This window comes from Megalobrama amblycephala, linkage group LG7 (assembly GCF_018812025.1).
Source record: "Megalobrama amblycephala isolate DHTTF-2021 linkage group LG7, ASM1881202v1, whole genome shotgun sequence".
Classification (NCBI taxonomy): Eukaryota; Metazoa; Chordata; class Actinopteri; order Cypriniformes; family Xenocyprididae; genus Megalobrama; species Megalobrama amblycephala.
In genome coordinates this window covers 5,851,324-5,874,312 of record NC_063050.1, presented here as the reverse complement: position 1 = coordinate 5,874,312, position 22,989 = coordinate 5,851,324, and the positions used below count along the sequence as shown (strand labels likewise).

The window sequence follows — 22,989 nt, the reverse complement described above, 5'->3', positions numbered from 1 at the left end:
TTATGTCCTGAAGTGAGAGTAATAAAAAAAGAACAAATAATCAAATTGCAAGCGATGGCACAAATTAACACATTTGCTGGGCGATATAGCTAAAAAATGATCACGATACAGTGTTTAATTTTGAACGGAGTAGTGCGTTTGTTTGTGACCCAGGGACAGAGCGAGCTTGAGAGTTGTTCATGCAAGCAAACTTCATGTCTTTTTATATTTTAATGCATTTAAGTGAAACTATATCGAGAGTTATATCAAACATTTTTTCTATCGCTATTGATTAAGACGTACCGTCAATAAATATCGATACCGTTTTATCGCCCAGGCCTATGCTGACTCCTAAAGTTTTTTGATATTCTTCATATTCTTTGTGGTGGTCAGTTTGCAGCAGTGATAAAAATGGTCTTTACCAATACGTTTAAATTGATTTTTACCATTTATAGTAATTTTTCTCTTATAAAGCCATTTTTCTAACCTAATTAAATGTATGCATAATCTTTTGTGTCAAATTCTTACATGTAATCAGTAGTTCAATTAGCATAATAAGACACAATAGGGCTGTTATCAATCAAATTAAATATATTTCAATTAAATTCATCTTTGCAAAGCAGAGGAAACAGAGAAGCTGCACTGAAGTGGCATTTATATGCATTTACACAGTATAATACAGCTCATTTGTGTTCCACAGTAGAAAGTTAGTGATGCAGATTTGGAAAAACATCAGGCTAAATGATCAATCGTTTTTGGGTGAACTGAGTTTGTGTCACAGAACAGATTGTGTGTGGTTCTTTTTCTTTTTTGTCTGACCTTAAGAAAATGAATATGAATCATGTTTGTGTTTTATAGTGTGGATCATTGTGGAGAGACCAGAATTACAGCAGGACTACAAAAATGTAAGTCTACACACAATCATTTAGTGATTTGTTGTGGATTTGGCTCATTTAGTGAAATGTTTCTCTCTTATTGTGTTCAGATGCCTGTGATCTCACACTGGATCCTAACACAGCAAACACTGAACTTGTTCTACCTGATGAGAACAGGAAGATCACACGTGTGGAAAAGAATCAGCCGTATCCTGATCATCCAGAGAGATTTGATGAGTGGCCTCAGGTTCTGTGTCAAGAGAGTCTGACTGGACGCTGTTACTGGGAGGTTGAATGTAGCGGACGTGCTGAAATATCAGTGACATATAAAGGAATCAGCAGGAAAGGAGGGAAAGACTGTTGGTTTGGATTCAATGACAAATCCTGGAGTCTGGACTGCTCTAATAATAGATTGTCTGTCCGTCACAATAAAAACATCACTAATATACCTGCTCTCCTTTCATCCTCTACTAGAGTAGGAGTGTATGTGGACGTGTCGGCTGGCATTCTGTCCTTCTACAGTGTCTCTGACACACACACACTCACACACTTACACACATTTAACACCACATTCACTGAACCCCTCTATGCTGGATTTGGGCTTTATCCTGATTCCTCAGTGTGTCTGTGTGACATTAAACAGCCTCCTGTGAGAAACAACAGTGATACACACACAACCGGGTGAGTGAAATACACTTTGTCTTGATTTTTCCAGAGTGTGACTAATAGTTCAATCCTCTGTTCTTCATTCATCACTAAACACTAGTGATGCACGATATTGGATTTCTGCTGATACCTGATATGCCAATATTTTTCAACGTATTTTGGCTGATAGCAGATGCCGATACCAATAAATATATTTTCCTTTGTTTGGAAACAACACCAAGTCTTTCCTGCAGGGACTATAAACTAATTAATTTTCATTTTAGTTAGTTTTGAGCAAAAACTATTTTTTCATTCAATTTCAGAGTTTGGAGGTCTCTGACTGTTTTACCAGTATTTCTCAAGCTCCTGATCACACATGATCACTAAACTTTAATTTGCTATTAATTTTCTGTAATTTTCTAGCTGTAGTGTGAGCTTCTTTTCTATTAATATGCCTGCAGGTGAGGAATAAGACAAAAATAGTCAAATTCACACAGTATTACTTGATCTATTCCAGCACTCCCTCAATTACAATCAAGCACAATTAAATAAAGACAGTTGTGTTGTAAGCACAAAAACAATCAAGATCTTTATAGTCAAACTCTTATAAACTATTATGTTTGGATAATGAACATTCCTGTGCCACCTCAGACTGCTTGCATAGAGCCTACATATAAATAACTTGCCAATGATTAAACTATATAGACTATATTTAAAAATGCATGATTGTTCATAAATATGTGTTTGTTAGTGAAGGACATGACAGGTGTCAGTTGAGGCTTTATATACTAGCTTTATACTTTATCTCTGTGAAACCCTGATTTTATGTTTATGTTTATGTTTTTAATGTGATTTTTGTCATGTGGAATATATATATATGTCAAAACATGGAGTTCTGCGTAGTTGACACTCTAAAAGTTATCCCAAGTGTGTGTTTTACAAGAAAATACTGTTTTCACTGTTATTTGCCATTTTTTTGTAAATATTTATGGAATCTACCAGCAATTTCTGATTGAAAATTGTTTTAAAGTAAATCTTAATCTAATGCTTTTAATGTACATAATCTTTTGATGGTACATTTTCCCCAAAGATAACAGTTGTTAAAGGGTGTGTAAATTGTGACAGATTTACTCGTTAAGTTTTTTTATAGTAAACTGTTAGTATGTTGTTGATTTTGAATTGTTGATTACACTTTACATTAGGATCCCATTAGTTAACATTTGTTAATGCATTAACTAACTATGAGCAAAACATGTTACGGTATTAATCTTTGTTAACGTTAGTTAATAAAAATTAAACTCTAAATTGTTAGTTTGTTAGTTAAGGTCCATTAAATAATATTGACAGATACAAATTTTGACTTTAATAATGTATTAATAAATGTTAAAATTAATATTTGTTGAGTTCAATATACACTTTATTATTTGTCATTGTTAGTTCATGCTAAGTAACGTAAAGTCACCATTCAACCGACAATTTTTATTTAGTTTATTCAACAGTTAATTTTGTACACTGTGCATAAAAACCATTTCACTTTTTAATTCCGCCGCCTTCTGGTTCTTCACAGGTTCTCTGACTCCAAACCTTCTGGGCTCAATATTCACCCACTGCTGAACTGTCAGTCTTGTGTCCATATAGCTGATTCTGATCTTTGGGTTCAGATTGAGTCGTAGGCCTGTACAGATGAAGGAGGGTCAAAGTTCGAGTGTGTCAGGACCAGAATGCGATGGGTCTGTGACTGTGAGTCAACTTCTTCAAGATCAAGACACGTCTGGAGAATGATCTTTAAATGTCTCTTATCAGAGACATCTCATTCTGAAAGTCTAAAATATTAAGATAATTGCAGATAAACTTTGACGGCAGCAACTGGTTCATGAGGAACAATATTCAGAAATCACACAGAGTTTAACCAGTCAGGAGAGCATGAGAAAAATCTGTGACATTATACACAAGCACAGAGATGATGTGAAAGCTAAATTCATCTCAGTTCTTCAGGAAGAGAAGCTTTACCACTTCTGAACATTGGTCTGATTCACACTTTGAGCTCGAGGAGCATCTTTTTAAACTGTTCTAAAGCAGCAACCCCTGATAAACCTAAGGCTTCTCTAATGATGACACATTATGTTTTTCAGAAGTTATCAAAATATATGTGGTGCAGCAATGAGATGTCTTTCAAAATATTGATTCATAGTTACATTACAAATAAATGTAAGTTTTTGCACATCTAAGCAAATGTTCTACAGGAAAGGTAAAGCGAATTAAATGTCAAAGTAAATTTATAGCAATATTTATATTTGTCTGTGTATTTCATACTGGTTGGTAAATTGATGATGTACATTTTTGTATATGAATTATGGGTAGCACTTACATATATAGTAATTATGTTGTACATACAGGTAAAAGAGTGGTAACACAAGGTACTTACCTGACATGTATGTACATGGGAACTAATAAGAAACACTGCTGTACTTTCCAATGGTACATACATGGTAACTACTTTGTACCTATAGACAAGTGTCGGGTAATAACAGGTGCTTACTTATAGACCTTATGTAGCCCCGCCCCTTTTCAGCGTTGCGCTCGTTGTCTTTTGACTTCCGGTTTGTATTTCCACAGCGATATTACATTTATGAATGAACTGCTCGTTTTAAAATCTTCCCGATCTACTGACATTTGTTAAGACATCTGCTTTAAACATAACAATGCTCATGATAACTTTCATTAACTCTACAACAAGTAAATCCACTTAACCAACTAATTATTCTTTGACAGCGATGCCATAGAAATGTACAGAGCTACCGCAAAACGGAAGTTCAAAGACAATTTTATAAAGATGGCGGCGCGCTTGTTTCTCTGGTAAATAAGGTCTATAGTGTCCGTATATGGTAACTAACAGACACATTACTGTACTTACTAATAGTACGTACATGGTAAATATTTTGTACTTACAGACAAGTGTGGGTAATAACAGGCACTTATTTATGGTAACTTGTAAGACACATTACTGTACTTACTAATTGTTTAAAATGCTTAAGCTTATTATTGCAAAGGTTAAAGAGCTGGTAATTCCTATGTAATGTTTATGTACAAGGATGCACTTTATTTTACAGTCCTATTTCCATGTACTTATTATGAACATACTAGTGAATATACCAGTTAGTTAATGTGTAAGTTACACCTGGTAAGAGCTGGTAATTCCTATGTAATGTTTATGTACAAGGGTTCACTTTATTTTACAGTCCTATTTCCATGTACTTACTCTGAACGTACTAGTGACTATACCAGTTAATTACCAGTATACCAGTTAATGTGTAAGTTACACCTGGTAAGAGCATACGTAGCTTTCAAAGACACAAAACGTACATTTTTGTAAATGAAAATGATAATTTTATTAAAAATATAACATCAAAACGATATTTTGAGCTGCTAATCCTACACCTACCTTTTAAGTAACCCATAAACATTTATTAAAACTCCGTACTGTTTTAAATAAAAGAGTGACAGACAAACAAGCGTAATCACAACAATTTATTTATTGCGAAAATGTTGTACCAAAAGTAGTTCAAATGATGATGAATTGCAGTCGCAGTCCTCTCTGGCGGTAAATAATAGTTTTTTACACAGCAGAATATGATGAATCCGGCTTCTCTACGTGAAGGCGCGCACTCATTCAAATGTCAATTCACTGAAACACGGCATGTCGCAATCTGTGACGAAGCAGGTGAGAGCCAATGAGTATTTGATCAGTGCCGTAAACCATGTCGTAACGCTTCTCGAGGGTGGCGCTACTTTCAAATTTAAATTATAACGAGCGCGAGCTTTGACTGTGACGTCGCTGCTGAGAATGAAGATGAAGATTTATGGATAAAGGGCTGAATTTGGATCTGTTCCTCACAAACATATGGATTCTAAAGATATGGAGTATAGCAAACAAATAAAATGGGTGTGATTTGTGAATATATGTTGTGTTTTGATGTATCTTATGGTTGTATTGTCAGTCGCTGCATAGGAGAAAACATCTTCTGTGTCTCACAGCTAACAAACTAAATATTACAAGTCACGAACAGAAATGTTATTTCATATTAAGTAGATGAGTAAACTGTATTCAAAAAATGTGACTGAAAACATGTATTGATATTACAATTGAATACATACAACTGTTTTAAAACATTAATACCATGATTTTATTACAGGGGAGTTCATTACATTCAAACTTTACGTTACATGATTTATTATTGCTGTTAATAAGTAACGTATGTTTTTGTGTGTATGAAAATGTACGTGTTGTTAAACCACATTTTATGTAAAAATACACATGTATTCTCATGAGATCACGGTAATTCCTATGTAAGGTTTATGTACAAGGGCTCACTTTATTTTACAGTCCTATTTCCATGTACTTATTATGAACGTACTAGTGAATATACCAGTTAGTTAATGCGTAAATTACACATTACTTAGGGTGAGGTATAAGCATGGTACAAGATACTTCTTGAGTACTGGATGATATACTTTTGCGGTTCAACTTGCCTAATCTTTATAGGACAATAATTCACTTAATAGGGGTATTTTAATGACATACATACAGATCAGTAACACTACTGTACTTGGTATACTCAGTTGTCATGTGTCAAAAGCCTTGCTTAAAATGACTACTTGATAAGTATTAACACTATGAAGTGCTGTATAGTTACTGCAGTGTATCATTTTGGTAAGCACATTTGTTTCACAGTAGTTAAGTGTCTATTATTTGTGTCTACACTTGTCCTTGAGTACAACATAGTTACCATGTATATACCACTAGTAAGTGCCTGTTATTACTGACAATTGTCCATAAGTACAACATAGTTACCATGTATATACCACTAGTAAGTGCCTGTTATTACCCACACTTGTCTGTAAGTACAAAATATTCACCATATACATACCATTAGTAAGTACAGTAATGTGTCTGTTAGTTACCATATACGGACACTATAAGTAGGCACCTGTTATTACCCGACACTTGTCTATAGGTACAAAGTAGTTACCATGTATGTACCATTGGAAAGTACAGCAGTGTTTCTTATTAGTTCCCATGTACATACATGTCAGGTAAGTACCTTGTGTTACCACTCTTTTACCTGTATGTACAACATAATTACTATATATGTACCAGGAAAGTACACGTACTGTAAAATAAAGTGCTACCGATGAACTTGATCTGATTCATCCTAAGAAAGACGAGACGCATCTGAATAGTGAGGGAGATAAAGCAAGATATTTCGATAACCATTGGTCAAATCTTATTAAGATCATTGCAGATAAACTGTGTCAGCAGCAACTGGTTCATGATGAACAATACTCAGAAATCACACAGAGTTTAACCAGTCAGGAGAGCATGAGAAAGATCTGTGACATTATACGCAAGCACAGAGATGATGTGAAAGCTAAATTCATCTCAGTTCTTCAGGAAGAGAAGCTTTACCACTTCTGAACATTGGTCTGATTCACACTTTGAGCTCAAGGAGCATCTTTTTAAACTGATCTAAAACAGCAACATCTGATAAACCCAAAGCTTCTCTAGTGATGATACATCAGAAGTTCATCAGAAGTTATCAAAATAAATGTGGTCAGCAATGAGATGTCTTTCAAAATATTGATTCATAGTTACATAGTTCATAGTTATATATATTTTAAGATTAAAAATACTTCTGAGAAAGCAATTCATGCTTACAAAACTAAATGTCCAGAAGAGATGGGTGAGAAATACTGGAAATAACGTGTTCAGCACTTAAAGTGGCAGTTCTTTGAGAGGCCAATAGCCTTAGTTCAGTTCAGTATGTGTCACTGCAGCTACAAATAAATTTAAGTTTTTGCACATCTAAGCAAATGTTCTACAGGAACGATAAAACGAATTACATGTCAAAGTAAATTTATAGCAATATTTATATTTGTCTGTGTATTTCATACTGGTTTGTAAATTGCTGATATATACTGTATTTTTGTATATATATTTTCTTTGTTTCTCCTGATAGAAGACAGCTGAAATCTGATTTGTTGTATAATAATGCTGAAGCACAGATATTTAGCAGTGAAGAATATGTTCTCTGAGCTTCATGTCTCTACAACAGTCTCAGTCTTCCTCCAACATCAGGCTGCCTGAACGAAGCCTCGACAACATCTGTCAGATTCAACATTATTCAGCTGGAGTGAATAAATCATTTCAACAAAGAGCAGAAAATAAGAGTCCAGTGATGCTCTTCCCATGAAAGCAGCTGAGCGTTCTGGATGCTTTAGAAGCAGAAGGTGAGATTCGTCACATTTCTTCTAATGTTGCTCGATCAAGTCATGGTTTAGTCTGGAGTTGCAGCACAGTTTGAGTCTCCAGGAGCTTTTGCACACGTTTGACCTCCAGCGGCACCTGGAAACATCCACAGAACTGCATTTCACTGTTTCAGAGGAGAAGCAGATCATGATGTGCTGACAGACGAGGCTTATATTGAAATATCTCATATTCTGTTATTCTAAATATGATGGTGTGTTTAATCTATGTGTGATGAATCTATCTTCATACAGCTGTGATGAGCTCCATGTGTTCCACACAATGATTGAGAGGATAAATATGCTCATTATTGATTAGAAGTCAGAGAACAGAGAGAGAGTCTGGTGTGGCGTGACACTTATAGTTACAGCATTAGTTTATAAATACTGACTGTAGTCAATAATACACACATTACAGTCATATCTTGATAATAACTCCACAAGTAACTTTTATTTATATAGCACTTTTTACAATGCAGATTGTGTCAAAGCAGCTTTACAATGATAACTGGTAAATAATTTTTGCTGCACAGCAGCTCTTAGAGAAAATGGTGTCATTGTCCAGCTTAAGTATATTCAATATTGATTCATTCCATTGTAAAAATCAATAGTTATTAATGTAGTTTGCATACAATGGTTTCAATGCAGGCAGATCAAAAACATATCTCTTGATTATGTTTTTACAGGATGTAAAACAAAGACTATAGAATAACACGACGCGTCACTCATATTGTTTTGAATGGGAGAAAGTGCAACGCACAATATGGCGGAGTAAGTCACGCCTTCTAATTAAGAGCCAATTGCCGATTAGCATGGGCGGCGTTAGGGATGGGCTAGCAGGTGCTTCAGCACCCCCCAAGAAATACCAAAGCAACCCCATAGCACCCCAACATTTTTTTTCAACAATTACATCGTTAGCCTCATAGCATAAAAGTCATTTTTTGCCAAATTGTGATATCTGCCTATTGAAATATGATCTGGGCAATTATGCTATGAGGCTAACGACATACAAGCTGTGTGTTATATTTAATAAATAAGTTGATAATAAAATTAACAAATGAGTGTTTTTGAAAGTTACAATCCCGCCCCGATTGTAAAGCAAAATGTGATTGGTTGTATCAAGAGTGTGCTGAGATTGGTCAGTGCAATGTGGCCGTTATCTGATTGGCTTGAGTAGTCGGTGGGTGGAGTCGACCTATTTGTGGAATTGTTTCAGAATCCACAAATGCACAGAAAGCAATTCACAAATGTACAGGTGTTGATTCACAAATAAATGCAGGCAGAGTTGTGCTTGTGACATAAAAACATATTTGTGAATATGTTTTTTAATAGCAAATCTCATTTTATTTATTTGTGAATTTAATTTTTGTTAAACTCCTAACATATATTTGTGGATCTCATTCTATTAATCTGTGCATACAATTATTTTTTTGTGAATATCTATACATTTATTTGTGGATCATTATCTATTTATTTGGAATTTTGCTACAATCCTACCCCCATACCGTCAGGCCTCATTCACTCCAAGCCATGCGCAACTTCCTCGATGACAGGGTCAAATTAAGAGTGCAAGTTTGTCATCAGTTCTTCATTCAGCGCAGAAGATATTGATTACAGTATATTATTCATTTAGCAGATGCTTTTAGAAGTGACTTAAAAAATCACAAACATTCAACAATAAGTTAATACCAAAGACCATATACAATTAATGATAAAATATATTGGAAAAATGTGTGTATTAATTACAATACCTTTAATTTATTTGATTAGATTGAATTGAAAGAAATGAATTGAAAGAAATTATAACCAAAAATAGAAGGAAGTTAAAGAGAATTAAGGAATAAGCAGATGGAAGTAGGAAAGGCTTTAAGCAGAATTTACATGGTACTGGAATAGACTGTAACTAGAGATTAAGTGTTACGTCCTCGGACGTATAGCCTATAATGTTATATTGTGAATCGTGGTTATGTTTTCTTTTTCACTTTCGTTTCTCTCTCCTCATTGCTGCAGATTCCGGCTGCTAATCATCTGGGAAAGCGGATTGGCTCCTCTTTTGGCTTTGCATCCTTTAAAAACGCGCTTCTGCGCAATACAAGAAAGGCGGGGCTCTGAGCGTCTGTTGTAAAGTTGATCGAAGTGAAGTGAAGTGAAGTGAATTGAAGAAGCCGGAACCGGGAACACTTCCTATAACACCAGATGTACTCATTAGATCAGAAGAAGAATGGCATCTACGCTAATATTAGTCTTTCTGTTTATCCCGAGGTTTACCATAGTCAACCGGATCCAGGCCGTATCCAGGTGAGACCAAGGACCGGCGCCATGACACCACCACACCGCAGCCCTGAAGTATCAGCAGAGATCGAGTCGACTAGATCATCCATTGTGAAGGCCTCATCGACACGACAGCCAGTGCCACAGTTCCTCAACAGACCGTCCATACCGGCGTGATGAATATGATCCTCAACTGGATGGAACTGAAATAAATACTTTGATTGTTGCAATCCTATCAGACTTATGATAGCAACCTGATTCGTAACAAAGCACTGTTCGCCAGAGGAAAACTGGCCCCCCGACTAAGCCTGGTTTCTATCAAGTTTTTTTTTCTCCATTTTAACACCTACTTGCCACCTGATGTCACCTGATGTCACCTGATGGAGTTTGGGTTCCTTGCCGCTGTCGCCTTTGGCTTGCTTAGTTGGGGACACTTGACATTTGATATTCAACAGTGCTTTGATCTGCCTGCATTGACACTATTCTTTAAGAGCTGCTGTGCAGCCACAATTATATACCAGTTATCAATGTAAAGCTACTTTGATACAGTCTGCATTGTAAAAAGCGCTATATAAATAAAGGTGACTTGACTTGACTTGACTAGCCTGTTGCATGTCTAACGTTGTTTTCCAACTGTTTTTCCCACCATTCTTTTTCTTGTTTATTTTCGCTAATTATTTGTCTAATATTGTGTCGGTATTAAAAGGTAATCAGAGTCACGCCACTCTTGTAGGAAATGGGTGCCTATTTTGTTTAAAAGCTATATTTTCTCCTGGTTTTGACCAGATATAGGGAAATAGGGAAGTGGGGTGTATTTTTGTTTAATTTTTCTTTGTTAGGATAAGGTAGCCTTCTAAAAATAGCTAGTTTTTGTTTTGTTTGTGATTTTGGCTCATGCCATGTCTGCAGTTGACATAATGGCTTGTAAACGGGAAAAAAACAACAACTACTAATTGCTCCTACAATAAACGCAAATCGATGCTTTCCTGTGACGTTCTTCATTTATGTTTCTCCTCAACGCTCCTGGACTGGGACGTAACATAAGGAAATCATGATGTCACACACTCCAGTAGACAACAGGTGGCGCTAAACACTTTTAACGACAAACTGAAACCAGCCAGAAAACTAAAAGCAGATACATCACCTGAAGCCTATGCGCACGCCTATTCTGACGCCTATTCACTCTTGTGAAGAAGCCAAAAGGAAATGTTCGATTTTTACGGAATATAAATTCACATTTCGAATTCTTAAAAACTGGACATAAGTATCGCACTATGGTAAGTTATTTTTAATCAACTTCTGGTATGTCATATTATTATACAAAGTTTTCGTATTCGCCTCACTATCATATTAAACTCGATCTTCAAATATTAACGGTTATTTAATGGAGATGTGATGCATGTAAAAGTGGACAAATTCTTCAGGATTGTGATGATATCGAGCTCTGGGAAATCATCTTTTAGCTCAGATTAATTTACGGATTATTTACAATCTGAAATACACAATAGAGGAAATGTAAAATTTTAAATAAATATTAAATATTTCCGCGCTTCTGTAGACGATCAGCTTTAGTGAGACCCTTCTTATTTGTGCATCCTCGTTTCTTTTCCTCGTCCTTCAGCTTCACCCCCGTGGGATGTGAGGGGAGGATGCAAGGAATGGAAACGAGGACGGAGGAATCGAAGGAAATGTTATTTGTTTATTGGAATGTTCTTGATCACTCGAGCATCACTTCAAAGCGTCATCAGCTGCGCTCGAGGGCTCTGCCCTCATGTTGTTAAAGTCTGGTTAGTTAAAACATAAAGTTTAAAGTTGTAAAGTTTATTTAAACTGCAAAAGTAAAGCATACGTTTAAATTATTGTGAAGGGGGAGGAGAATGTTTAGGTGCGTCAGGTTTCTCCGCAAAGGATACACCTGTGTGTCCTCTCTCATGACTCCTCAAGAAGCTTCCTCACTCCTCGATCCTCACCTCCTCACGGTGCAATTAGAGAATTGAGGTGTCTTTCAAGATGGCTGAGCTCGATCGGTTTTCGGGTCATAGGATGGAGGATTTAGGGGCGAGGAAACGAGGAAGCATCAGTTTGAGTATTGAGAAGCACCCCAGGTGCTTCAAGAGGGAGGATACACAGGTGTATCAAGTCTTTCTCGTCGAGAAACCTGACTCACGCATTCTCCTCCCTCTTCACATCTGACACAATAATTTAAATGTATGCTTTACTTTTGCACCAAACTTTGCATCTCACATATTTCAACGGGGCATCTTGCATTATTAATATTTATTATGATTTTTTTTTTAATAACCAAACTTTAACAACATGAGGGCAGATTGCTCGAGCGCAGCTGATGACGCATTGAAGTTAGGCTTGTTCCAGATGCGCCTAGCCTCGCCTGAAATGTAGCCGAGAGTAGGCGGCTGCAGTGAGGGGAGGAGTGAAAAAAGGGCAGGCAAGACTGTTCTCGTAGTGGATCAGGGACATGGTGGTGGAAAAAAAAATTGGGATGGGAGGATTTTTTTTTTTTTTTTTTTTCAAATCTTTTGCGTTCCCTCGCAAAGTTATAATCTTCCCTTGCTGTGTGCTCGGACAAACACTGCCTCTTTAATGTCCCGCTGGCTGGCAGTAGTGTTTCAGTTAGTAACATACGTTAATAATGCACACAAATAATATAAAGAAATGCAGTCAGTGCTTATGTCAAGCAGTTCAGTAAAGTTGGCAATATATTCACAGATTCGAGCTTCCCGGATTAATAACTCGTGAGCTAAACGTTTTTAAAACACAAATGCAGCTACTTCCAATCATATTAGACAACAAGCTACAACAACCCAATTTTCCTCAAATATGCTTTATAATAAATTGGTCTCTATGAGCAGGCGGCGGAGATACACGTCTGAAGGGACCGTCTGAAAAGTGCAAAACCCAAAACCCTTTTGCTCATTTTGTATTATGAAAAATACTCAATAACTTCACTGTAACACACTGTAGTGTCACCAGATTTAGTTCATACATCACTGTTTTTCTGCTGGTTGTACTGGAACACTTAGTTTGATTTAAAAAAAGCATAACTTTTATGATTATTAATTATTAAATAAAATAATATAATAATAACTTCACTGTTATTAGTAAAAATATTAAATAAATTGTAATGCCATCAAATCCAGTCAGCAATTATCATGCAAAAGCTGTTGTATGTAAGCTGTGTACTAACATCATTTGTGTAAAGAAGGCCTTTATGGGCTACTTGCCAAACTAAGGGTTGTAGTACCTAACCAGCAGGAGAGCAGTGATGTATGAACTGAATTTGGTGACAGTACAGTGTGTTACAGTGAAGTTATGGAGTATATATAAAATGAGCAAAAGGGTTTCGGGTTTTGCACTTTTCAGACGGTCCCTTCAGACGTGTATTTCCGCCTCCTGCTCATAGAGACCAATTTATTATAAAGCACATTTGAGGAAAATTGGGTTGTTGTAGCTCATTGTCTAGGTTACTATGATTGGAAGTAGCTGTATTTGTGTTTTAACAACGTTTAGCTCACAAGTTATTAATCCGGGAAGCTCCAATCTGTGAATAAATTGCCAACTTTACTGAACTGCTTGACATAAGCACTGACTGCATTTCTTTATATTTGAGTCCAAAAAGTTCAAACTCTATGAGTCGCGCATTATTTGTGTGCATTATTAACGCATGTTACTAACTGAAACACTACTGCCAGCCAGCGGGACATTAAAGAGGAAGAGTCTAATAACTAATATCTTTGCGAGGGAACGCAAAAGTTTTAAGAGGGAATGCAAAGTTTCTCGGGGGAACGCAAAAGTTTTGTGAGGGAACGCAAAAGATTTGAGAAAAAAAAAAAAAAAAATTCCACTCATCCCAATTTTTTTCCACCACCACGTCCCCTTAGGGGCTCCGTAGATCGGACACATACGAGATCAAAGGCGGATATCGCGGGATTCACACTCGTGTGCTGTATTGCTGATAAACTGGATGTAATTTAAGTTCTGTTGCTTCTATATGAAATAAATATAATGAACAAGACACCCAAAGTACTTGTTATTTCCATTCGAAAGATATGTGTATCAATCATTTTTACTTTAATTATAGACATGTTTTTATATATTTTTTTTATTATAAATGACAACAATCACATAACCCACGGAGAGATTGCACTGTCAGAGAGTTTGGGAATATTTTGCACATTATTTTTACACATAAAAACATGATAATAGAGTTTTAAAATCAATACATCAGAGTTGTTTAAACCAATGAGTATTAAGCTGTGTCGACAGCCAGTCGTTTCCCATCGTGCTTTTGGTCAGCGCAGTCGGAGGAGAGCAACTGCGCCTGACTGCAGAATCCGACACGTCGCGAGAGGTTTTTGACACACGTCAGCATGACATTAAAGCAAGGCAGCCCACCCTTGGACACATTTCTAACCGGCATGCATCTCGCGGTGATCACCGGTGATTGGTTCTGCGCAGATTTTGCTCATCTCAAACAAGCCTAATGTTAAGCTTGTTCGAGATGCATCGCACTGCGCAGACCTATGACATCAAAAGTACTGATTCAAAAGCAGTCGTATGCTCTTTAATTATGGCAAGCTGTTTTGACTTTTATTCATTCTCAGGATATGAATTCTTGATATCAGGAATTACATTTCCACTAGCAACAATGTTAATTCTTGATATCAACATTTGAATTTCCACTAGTAAAAAGTAGAATTCTTGATATCTTTAATTGTATTTTCACTAGTGAAATGTCACCATAGGCTGCCATTCATATTCAATTGTTGATATCAAGAACTGATTTCTTACTAGTTGAAATTCCAATTTCACATATCAGAATTACAATTCTTACAAGTAAAAATGTGAATTTTTGATATCAAGAATTCAATTGGCACTAGTTGAAATGTCAGTTCTTGATATCAACAATTGAACTGTTACTAGTAAAAATGTCCATTTTTGGTATCCGAAAATGTATTTCTGATATCAACATAATTTCAGATATGTTAAATGGCTTTCTTACTAGTAACAATCACATTCATGATATCAGAAGTGAAGTTAATAAACGTAATTTCGGGAGGAGTACGCCCATCTAATCTTCCAATTAATACCGAAGTATAAAACCAGCATCTTACCTCTTCCTTTCGTTAGTTCTTTTGGCATCCCTCCTCCTCCCCTTCTCCTCCTTTTGTACTTATTTTTTTATTTTTTTATTTTTTTATTTTTTTTTGCCTGTTTTAAGGGGGCAATCGGAGCTCGAGTAGGATATTCTTTCCGAGCCCCTCTATAGCAGACAGCAAGCCAAATCTGTTTACCACTTACGCTAAGATTATATGGGCACACAATCTCGTGAAACTAACATTGTCACTATAGTGACAATAAAATTATTGATATCAAAAATTAACAGTTATAGTAGCAATTCAATTGTTGATATCAAGAATAGACATTTGCACTAGTAACAAAGTAATTAATGATATCAAAAATTATGATTTTTACTAGTAAGAATTTATTTCCGATATGTGGAATTAGAATTTCAAGTAGTAAGAAATCAATTCTTGATATCAACAATTGAATTTGAATGGCAGCCTATGGTGACATTTCACTGGTGAAAATACAATTATATCAAGAATTCTACTTTTTACTAGTGGAAATTCAAATGTTGATATCAAGAATACATATTTCTTCGATTGATGACATCATTGTTGATATCTTGAATTAACATTTTTACTAGTGGAAATGTAATTCCTGATATCAAAAATTGTCATTGTTACTAGTGGAAATGTATTTCCTGATATCAAGAATTAGCATTTTAACTAGTGAAAATTTAATTGTTGATATCAAGAATTCATATCCTGAGAATGAATAAAAGTCTTGCCATATTTAATCGCTCTTGCGGTACTTTGATGTCATTCACTGATTGGTCTTGTTTTCTTTCTTTGCATCCTGCCCTCGCATCCTACAGGGATGGAGCTGAGACACGAGGAAAGGAAAGTAGGATGCAAAAATAAGATATGAGAAGAGAAGATCGATTAAGACATACAGATGTATTTTGATAGCTATAAAAACTCCCATTAAAATAGCTTGTTTGTGTTATTAAAAGGATAAATATAAATAATATAACAAGTTAAATAACAGGGTAGGCCTACAATGGAGCTAAAGGCACACCTTAAGAAAAAATGTGCTTTTCACTACACCTATAATATGATTGCAGAAAAAATGTTTGTATTGACCTTTTTTTTATCCCGGGTGGGGATAATTTTTTTAATGTTTTTATATATTTTTTTATATTTATATGTTATAAATTATCATTATCTGTAAAGAAATGAAGCGTGAACATATGAGACGCAAAAGAGAACTGTGGGCGCGCTTTGGGTTTATGCGCGGAGAAAACAGCGCACAAGTTCTCTTTTGCAGTTCTTCGCAAAACAGCTTAAAAGTGCCCTAGATTGTAAAATTGAATTTACCTTGGCATAGTTGAATAATTAGAGTTCTGAACATGGAAATGACATACAGTGAGTCTCAAACACCATTGTTTCCTTCTTCATATGTAAATCTCATGCGTGAAAAACACCACGGAAAAACAGACGAATCTCAACATAACACCGACTGTGTCGCAACTGGTCATTATCTTGTTGTTTTTGTTTAACTGCATCACCTAAATACACTGGAACTCATTATTGTGGAGGGAGAACAACTATTAAGCATTAGAAAAGTGTAACAGGCTCCATGTCGAAGCTTTCACAGAGTTATTCATGGCACAGAGAATCTGTCAGTGAGTCACTTTACAGCAGCAGAAACACATGAACCTCTGAACAGGGAGAGATTCAGGCTGTTGAAGTTCAGTGAGACACAAGAGCATCAGTGAGGTCAGACACTGACGGAGAGTAATGGAGTCTGAATCACTGATCCAGTTCATCTCAGAGGTGTGTCAGACCAGTTCTTCCACAGGAAACCAGTACTTCAAGAACATTATAAGAACATGATCATCCACAAACTGCTGCAAAAAAGTCTGAAGCACAGAAATCTCTTTAGTGTTGTTGTATGTGTAGCATTGGGATTTGTTTTCAAAAAGTTTTGTATGGTTTGTTCTCTGTGTTTCCATACACAGTTTCTCATTTTTCTCATTATGGAGAACAGAAAGAGCAGTGAGAGATTTTCATCTGCAGAATCCAGTGATGAACCCGTGACCTCTGACCCCAAGTGAGTTTAAACCTGTAGTGGAAATATGCTTGGAAATTCTTTCTAACATTTATGGATAAGGATATAACTGTAAAATGTAAGTGAAGCTCTGAGGAAAACACGTCTAAAGGCATTAAACAGCACACGCATCTGTCAAAGCACAACAGACACGCTAAACGCTTATAAATATAAAAGTTTCTCATGTTTCCTGCAGCATCTCTCTGTTTCCTCTGATATTTTCCATATGTGTTTTGTCCATGGAAATTTGTTATTCTACTGTAAAACGACAGGACTGGCTGACGGTTTTTGTGCACAGTGCGCAGATATGACTAATTGATAATCAAATTATTATCCATTTTATCAATTAGTTGTTGCAGCCATATTTATAATAAATGAAACAGCAGACAGAACTAAAGGAAGAATTATTTCAGGTTTTTCGGTGTCTGGTATCATACATCTTCATTTCAAAGACCTAAAAGAGAGTATCTGAAGACTGACAGTTACATGAGTTGTCTTCATGCTGAAGCAGTGACCTCTGAGTCCAGGTGAGATATAATCCAGTATTAGGAACTACAGACTGATTGATAACCAAAACCGCAGACAGAAATAAAATTTTTTTGTGTTTCCTCAGTATCTGTACTTCATATAGAAGACACATCAGAAAGCCTCTGGAGAGTGACAGATCGGTGACCTCTGACCCCAGGTGAGGATTAATGTGTCGTGGGTGATTTAACTGCTCTATGAGATTCAAAAACACACTGAATACACACAGACAGGATTTTACGCTTACTTTCTTCCCAAGAAGTACATGTGCTCCTATATGAAAAGTTTAGGTATGAAAATGGAATGAAAATGAAATGAAATGTAATGTAAATGTCAAATAATGTGTTTTTCTTTAATAAAGGGACACAAGAAGACATTTAGAAGCAAAAGTATTTAATTCAGAATAGAAAAATTACACAAAGTTTTTAAATATTTCTATTTCCAGCTATATCGAATAATTATGTAATTATGTTTAGGCCTACTTTTAACAGAGTGTGTAGCCAAAATGACAATATTTACCAGGGGAAAAAAAACAAAAACAAAAAAATTGATCCATAATATGGGACTTTTAATTATAAACAAGCCAGAAAAACACTAGGGGTCTGTTCTTTGTACCTTGCTTAATACATCTGAGATGATTTGAAAGATGTTAGATCTTCTAATTCTGATAACTGATCTTTGGCTAATTCTGTTCTTCAAACGAATTTGCGAATTGGATTAAAATATCTGGATTAAGTTGTCTGAGATTACAGCGTGTTCTCGTGTTCCATGAAAAGGGCAGATGTATCGATACTCAAAACCACGATCAGCAATGCAGGGATTGGCTGGAGTCAAGACGGCAACATAATGACATCATATATTTAAAAAGACACCTGACAAAAAACTTTGGACATTTATAAGCAAACAGCCATGGAAATAAAATGACAGAACAACGACATAAATGTTATAATAGATAAATGAAATGTGCATTTTTTTTTACATGATTACCCAATTATTTAGGGTATATTCACGATTTCTAGTATATTTACAGGCACTTTTTATTTCAATGTTGTAATTAGCAACTAATTTACCTTTGAAGCAGATTTGACAGCATTAATTTAAGTTCAATATCAAGTTATCTGCATCTCCTGCGCTTCATCAAGCCACTCCCATTATAGCTGTCACGGTTCAAATTAATGCACGCACGGCATAGACTGTGTGTAAGACTCCAATAAAATTATTAGGTAGCCTAATTATTCCCTCACGAATGAATCTCTCAATGAGTAAAACTGGCTGTGTCCATATTATGATATACTACACGACATTATAATATTATTTGCCTTTTTTTTTTTTTTAAATCATTATTATTGTCCCTGGTTTACATTAGGGTACTCTTGTGGGAAAGTAGCAGTGGCTGGGACAAACTTTGAGCATCACCTCTGCTTAAAAAGATGCAATCTAATCCTGTTTACATGAAATAAGCCTGCTCCCAAGCAGGTTTAAGCTTACGGACCTGTTGCTATGACAGCAAGTCCAGGATGAGTGTTGAAGTGTGTAGTCTTAATTGCATTCTAGTTAGTCTCCTTGGTTACTGATTACGTTCAGGTGTCTGTCATTATTTTCTCATCTATGTAAGGTGTGTTAGTTGCTACCCGTTCGCTGTGCTTTAGGTTGTGTTAATAAACCTTAGTGTTAGAATTCTTATTATCTTCATCTCCGTCTGCTTTCCTGCAACTCACCGTGACGTTAATATTGCTCGTTCAAAACTTGAGTGGGTTTGTTCCTGGCCTCTGTCACTTTTAGCTGCTTTCCGGAGGATTGTAAGCAGGCCTGGTGCCATTCTTGAGGGGGCTTGGCCCCCCATGGACATCCATGTGACACCCCTCCAGACTGAGGGAGACGGATTTAATGCTAGCGTGTAATTTTCTCCCTCAAACCACTGTCTTCTTCTGCTTCTGATTGCTTTTAGAGAGAAAAGCTGCCCATGACTACTGGTCTGTTTTCTTTATATTAATAGCATATTATTGAAAAAGAGTTGGCAAATGATCCAGTGCGTATCTGTGTTTGCGATCTGGAGAATATCAAATTATTCTGTTTACAACCTGTTTTTGCAGCAGTGAGCAAATCACAGACATATTTATAGATTTTTTATTTATTTATTTATTTATTTTAATACAATGGCCTTCTATGAATATTTGTAACACAGAAATAACAGTACTGTGTGGCTGAAAAGACTGATTGTGTTTCATAAGCTGTTTCATATCTATACAAGAATATCTATATCTTGGTTACGTATGTAACCCTCATTCCCTGAAGGAGGGAACGGAGTTCAGTAGTAACCGACGAATTGAGATCCCAAATAAAACGCCACAGTTACAGACCCCTTCCAGTACCCAGTGCAAGCTCTAGCCACCCGGCGCACCAGTGGGGCGGAGAAGGGGGCGAGCTTACGGCGAGAGAGTCTACTGCTGTTCTGAAATACCTACTACAGCAGACTTAGACAACACTGGGGAAGCGAACCCATAGGGGACACTGCAGAGACCACTACCTACCATGCAGGGGAGGAATTTACGTGGAGATACACATATGGACTGGCTCCACCTGGCATGGGGGAGACTCATCTGACAGAAGACAGCAGAGCTGGCTCTGCTAAGGGAAAGACACGGGCTCATCGTGGAGAGTTAACCGTGGACAATACACATATGGGACCGCTCACGTGGAGGGGTCGCGACATATGGAGCCCAGCCAACATCAACGTCAGTGATGGACGTTGGCCTGGTATCAGACACTCCGCAATGTCCAAGCCGAAAGGGGAGGCGGAGGAACTCGACAGGGTTCGCCAAGCGGGGAACTCGACTGGAGTAAAGAATGCACGTATCCGGCCCAGGGGGCGGGAGTGGTATTGCAAGCCGACACTTAGAACGGGCTCTTCGCGTCTACAGGCTGGTGGAAGCGAGTACACAGGAAGATACCGGTTCTACACAAAGGCTATAGAATCTAGTGAACGTGTTAGGTGTCGCCCAGCCCGCAGCTCTACAGATATCTGTCAGTGAGGCGCCGTGCGCCAGCGCCCAGGAAAAGGCCACTCCTCTGGTGGAGTGGGCTCTCAACCCGAGCAGGCAAGGCACGCCCTGGGAGTCATAAGCCAGGGCGATGGCATCCACTATCCAGTGGGCCATCCTCTACTTGGAGACAGCCTTTCCCTTCTGCTGGCCTCTGTAACAGACAAAGAGCTGATCTGAGGTCCTGAAACTTCGCATTCTGTCCACGTACAGGCGCAGAGCACGGACGGGACAGAACAAAACTAGGGCTGGGTCTGCCTCCTCAGAAGGCAGCGCTTGCAGGTTCACTACCTGATCTCTGAAGGGAGTGGTAGGAACCTTGGGCACATATCCAGGCCGGGGGCTCAGGATGACGTGAGAGTCACCGGGCCCGAATTCCAGGCATGATTCGTCAACCGAAAATGCATGCAAGTCCACTACCCTCTTGAGCGAGGCCAATGCAACCAGGAGGACAGTCTTAAGGGACAGTACTTTTAACTCAACTGATTGCAAAGGCTCGAAGGGATGACCCCGGAGAGATGTAAGTACCAGGGTGAGATCCCAAGAGGGTATAGAGGAAGGGTGAGGAGTTTCCACAGGTCGGGACACGGGTGCCAGAGGGTGCCCGTCTCTGAGTCAGAAGGTCCTTCCTCAGAGGAATGGGCCAAGGAGGCACTGTCGCAAGGAGCGTCAGATCCGAAAACCAGGTCCGAATGGGCCAAAACGGAGCCACTAGCAAGACCTGCTCCTCGTTCTCCCTGACTTTGCACAGGAGCTGTGCGAGAAGGCTCATTGGGGGGAACGCATATTTGCGTAGACCCGGGGGCCAGCTGTGTGCCAGGGCATCCGTGCCGAGCGTGCCGCTGGTCAGGGAATAGAACCACTGGCAGTGGGCAGTTTCTGGGGAGGCAAACAGATCTATCTGGGCCTCGTAGAAGTGCTGCCAGATCAGCTGGACCACCTGGGGATGGAGTCTCCATTTGCCCGGAAGTGGAGGCTGCCGTGAGAGCTCGTCGGCTGCACGGTTGAACAGGCCTGGGACATGAATGGCACGAAGCGACCTCAGATGCTTCTGACTCCATAGCATGAGATGGCGGGCGAGTTAAGACGTGCAGCGGGAGCGTAGACCACCCTGATGGTTGATGTACGCAACGGCTGCAGTGCTGTCCAAGCGGACCAGTACGTACTTGTCTGTCAACATCTCCTGGAAGCGGCTCAGTGCAAGGCGTACTGCTAGCATCTCGAGGCAATTGATATGCCAGTGCAGTTGAGGTCCCGTCCACAGACCTGACACTGTATGCCCGTTATACGTGGCACCCCACCCAGTGGCAGAGGCATCTGTGTGGACCACAGCATGCCTGGACACTTGTTTGAGGAGAATTCCAGCCCGCAGGAATGAAGGGTCTGACCACTTGGTGAGAGTGCGATGGCAGTTCGGTGTCACGGGGACACGGAACGTGCCGCGCTGCCACGCCCATTTCGGGACCCGGCCGTGGCCTCATATGAAGCAATCCGAGCAGCATGACTGCGGATGCGGATGCCATATGCCCCAGGAGCCTCTGAAAGAGTTTCAGTGGGGCAGCTGTCCTGTGCTTGAGCATACTCAGGCAGTTCAACACCGACTGGACGCGCTCCTTGGTAAGGTGCGCTGTCTTGGCGACCGAGTCCAGTTCCAAGATGAGCCAGTCGTCGAGGTAGTTGAGGATGCGAACGCCCTGTTCCTTGAACAATGGCCGCCTCCACAACCTTCGTAAAGACGCGGGACGACAGGGCCAGCCCGAAGGGTAGGACCTAGTACTGATATGCTCGACCCTCGAACGCAAACCGTAGAAAGGGTCTGTGTCAAGGCAGAATCGAGACATGAAAGTACGCGTCCTTCAGGTCGATCGCTGCAAACCAATCCTGGGGGCGGATGCATTTGAAAATGCACCTCTGCGTAAGTATCTTGAATGGCAGCCTGTGAAGGGACCGATTCAGGACACGCAGATCCAGGATCGGCCGTAGCCCACCGCCCTTCTTGGGTACAATGAAGTAGGGGCTGGAGAACCCTGACTCCATATGGGCTGGAGCGACCGGCTCGATTGCATCCTTCGCCAGGAGGACAGCCCAAAAAACAGGTGCATTATCCAGGGACACACGAGTGTAATGGACACTCCTGAACATCGGGGGACGCCGGG

The 22,989-nt window shown here is 38.6% G+C and overlaps 1 protein-coding gene across 7 annotated transcripts in view; it reads left to right on the top strand.

The window, feature by feature from the left end:
* Nucleotides 1–22,989, top strand: part of LOC125271592 (NACHT, LRR and PYD domains-containing protein 12-like) — a 296,158-nt gene that overhangs the window by 183,379 nt on the left and 89,790 nt on the right. For 6 of the 7 annotated variants that reach the window (XM_048195692.1, XM_048195691.1, XM_048195687.1 and 3 more), the window contains 2 exons: nt 838–884; nt 965–1,535. In XM_048195692.1, coding sequence (XP_048051649.1) covers nt 838–884; nt 965–1,535 — 618 coding nt within the window. The remainder of the gene's footprint in view (nt 1–837; nt 885–964; nt 1,536–22,989) is intronic. The other variant, XM_048195699.1, reaches the window with a different exon arrangement.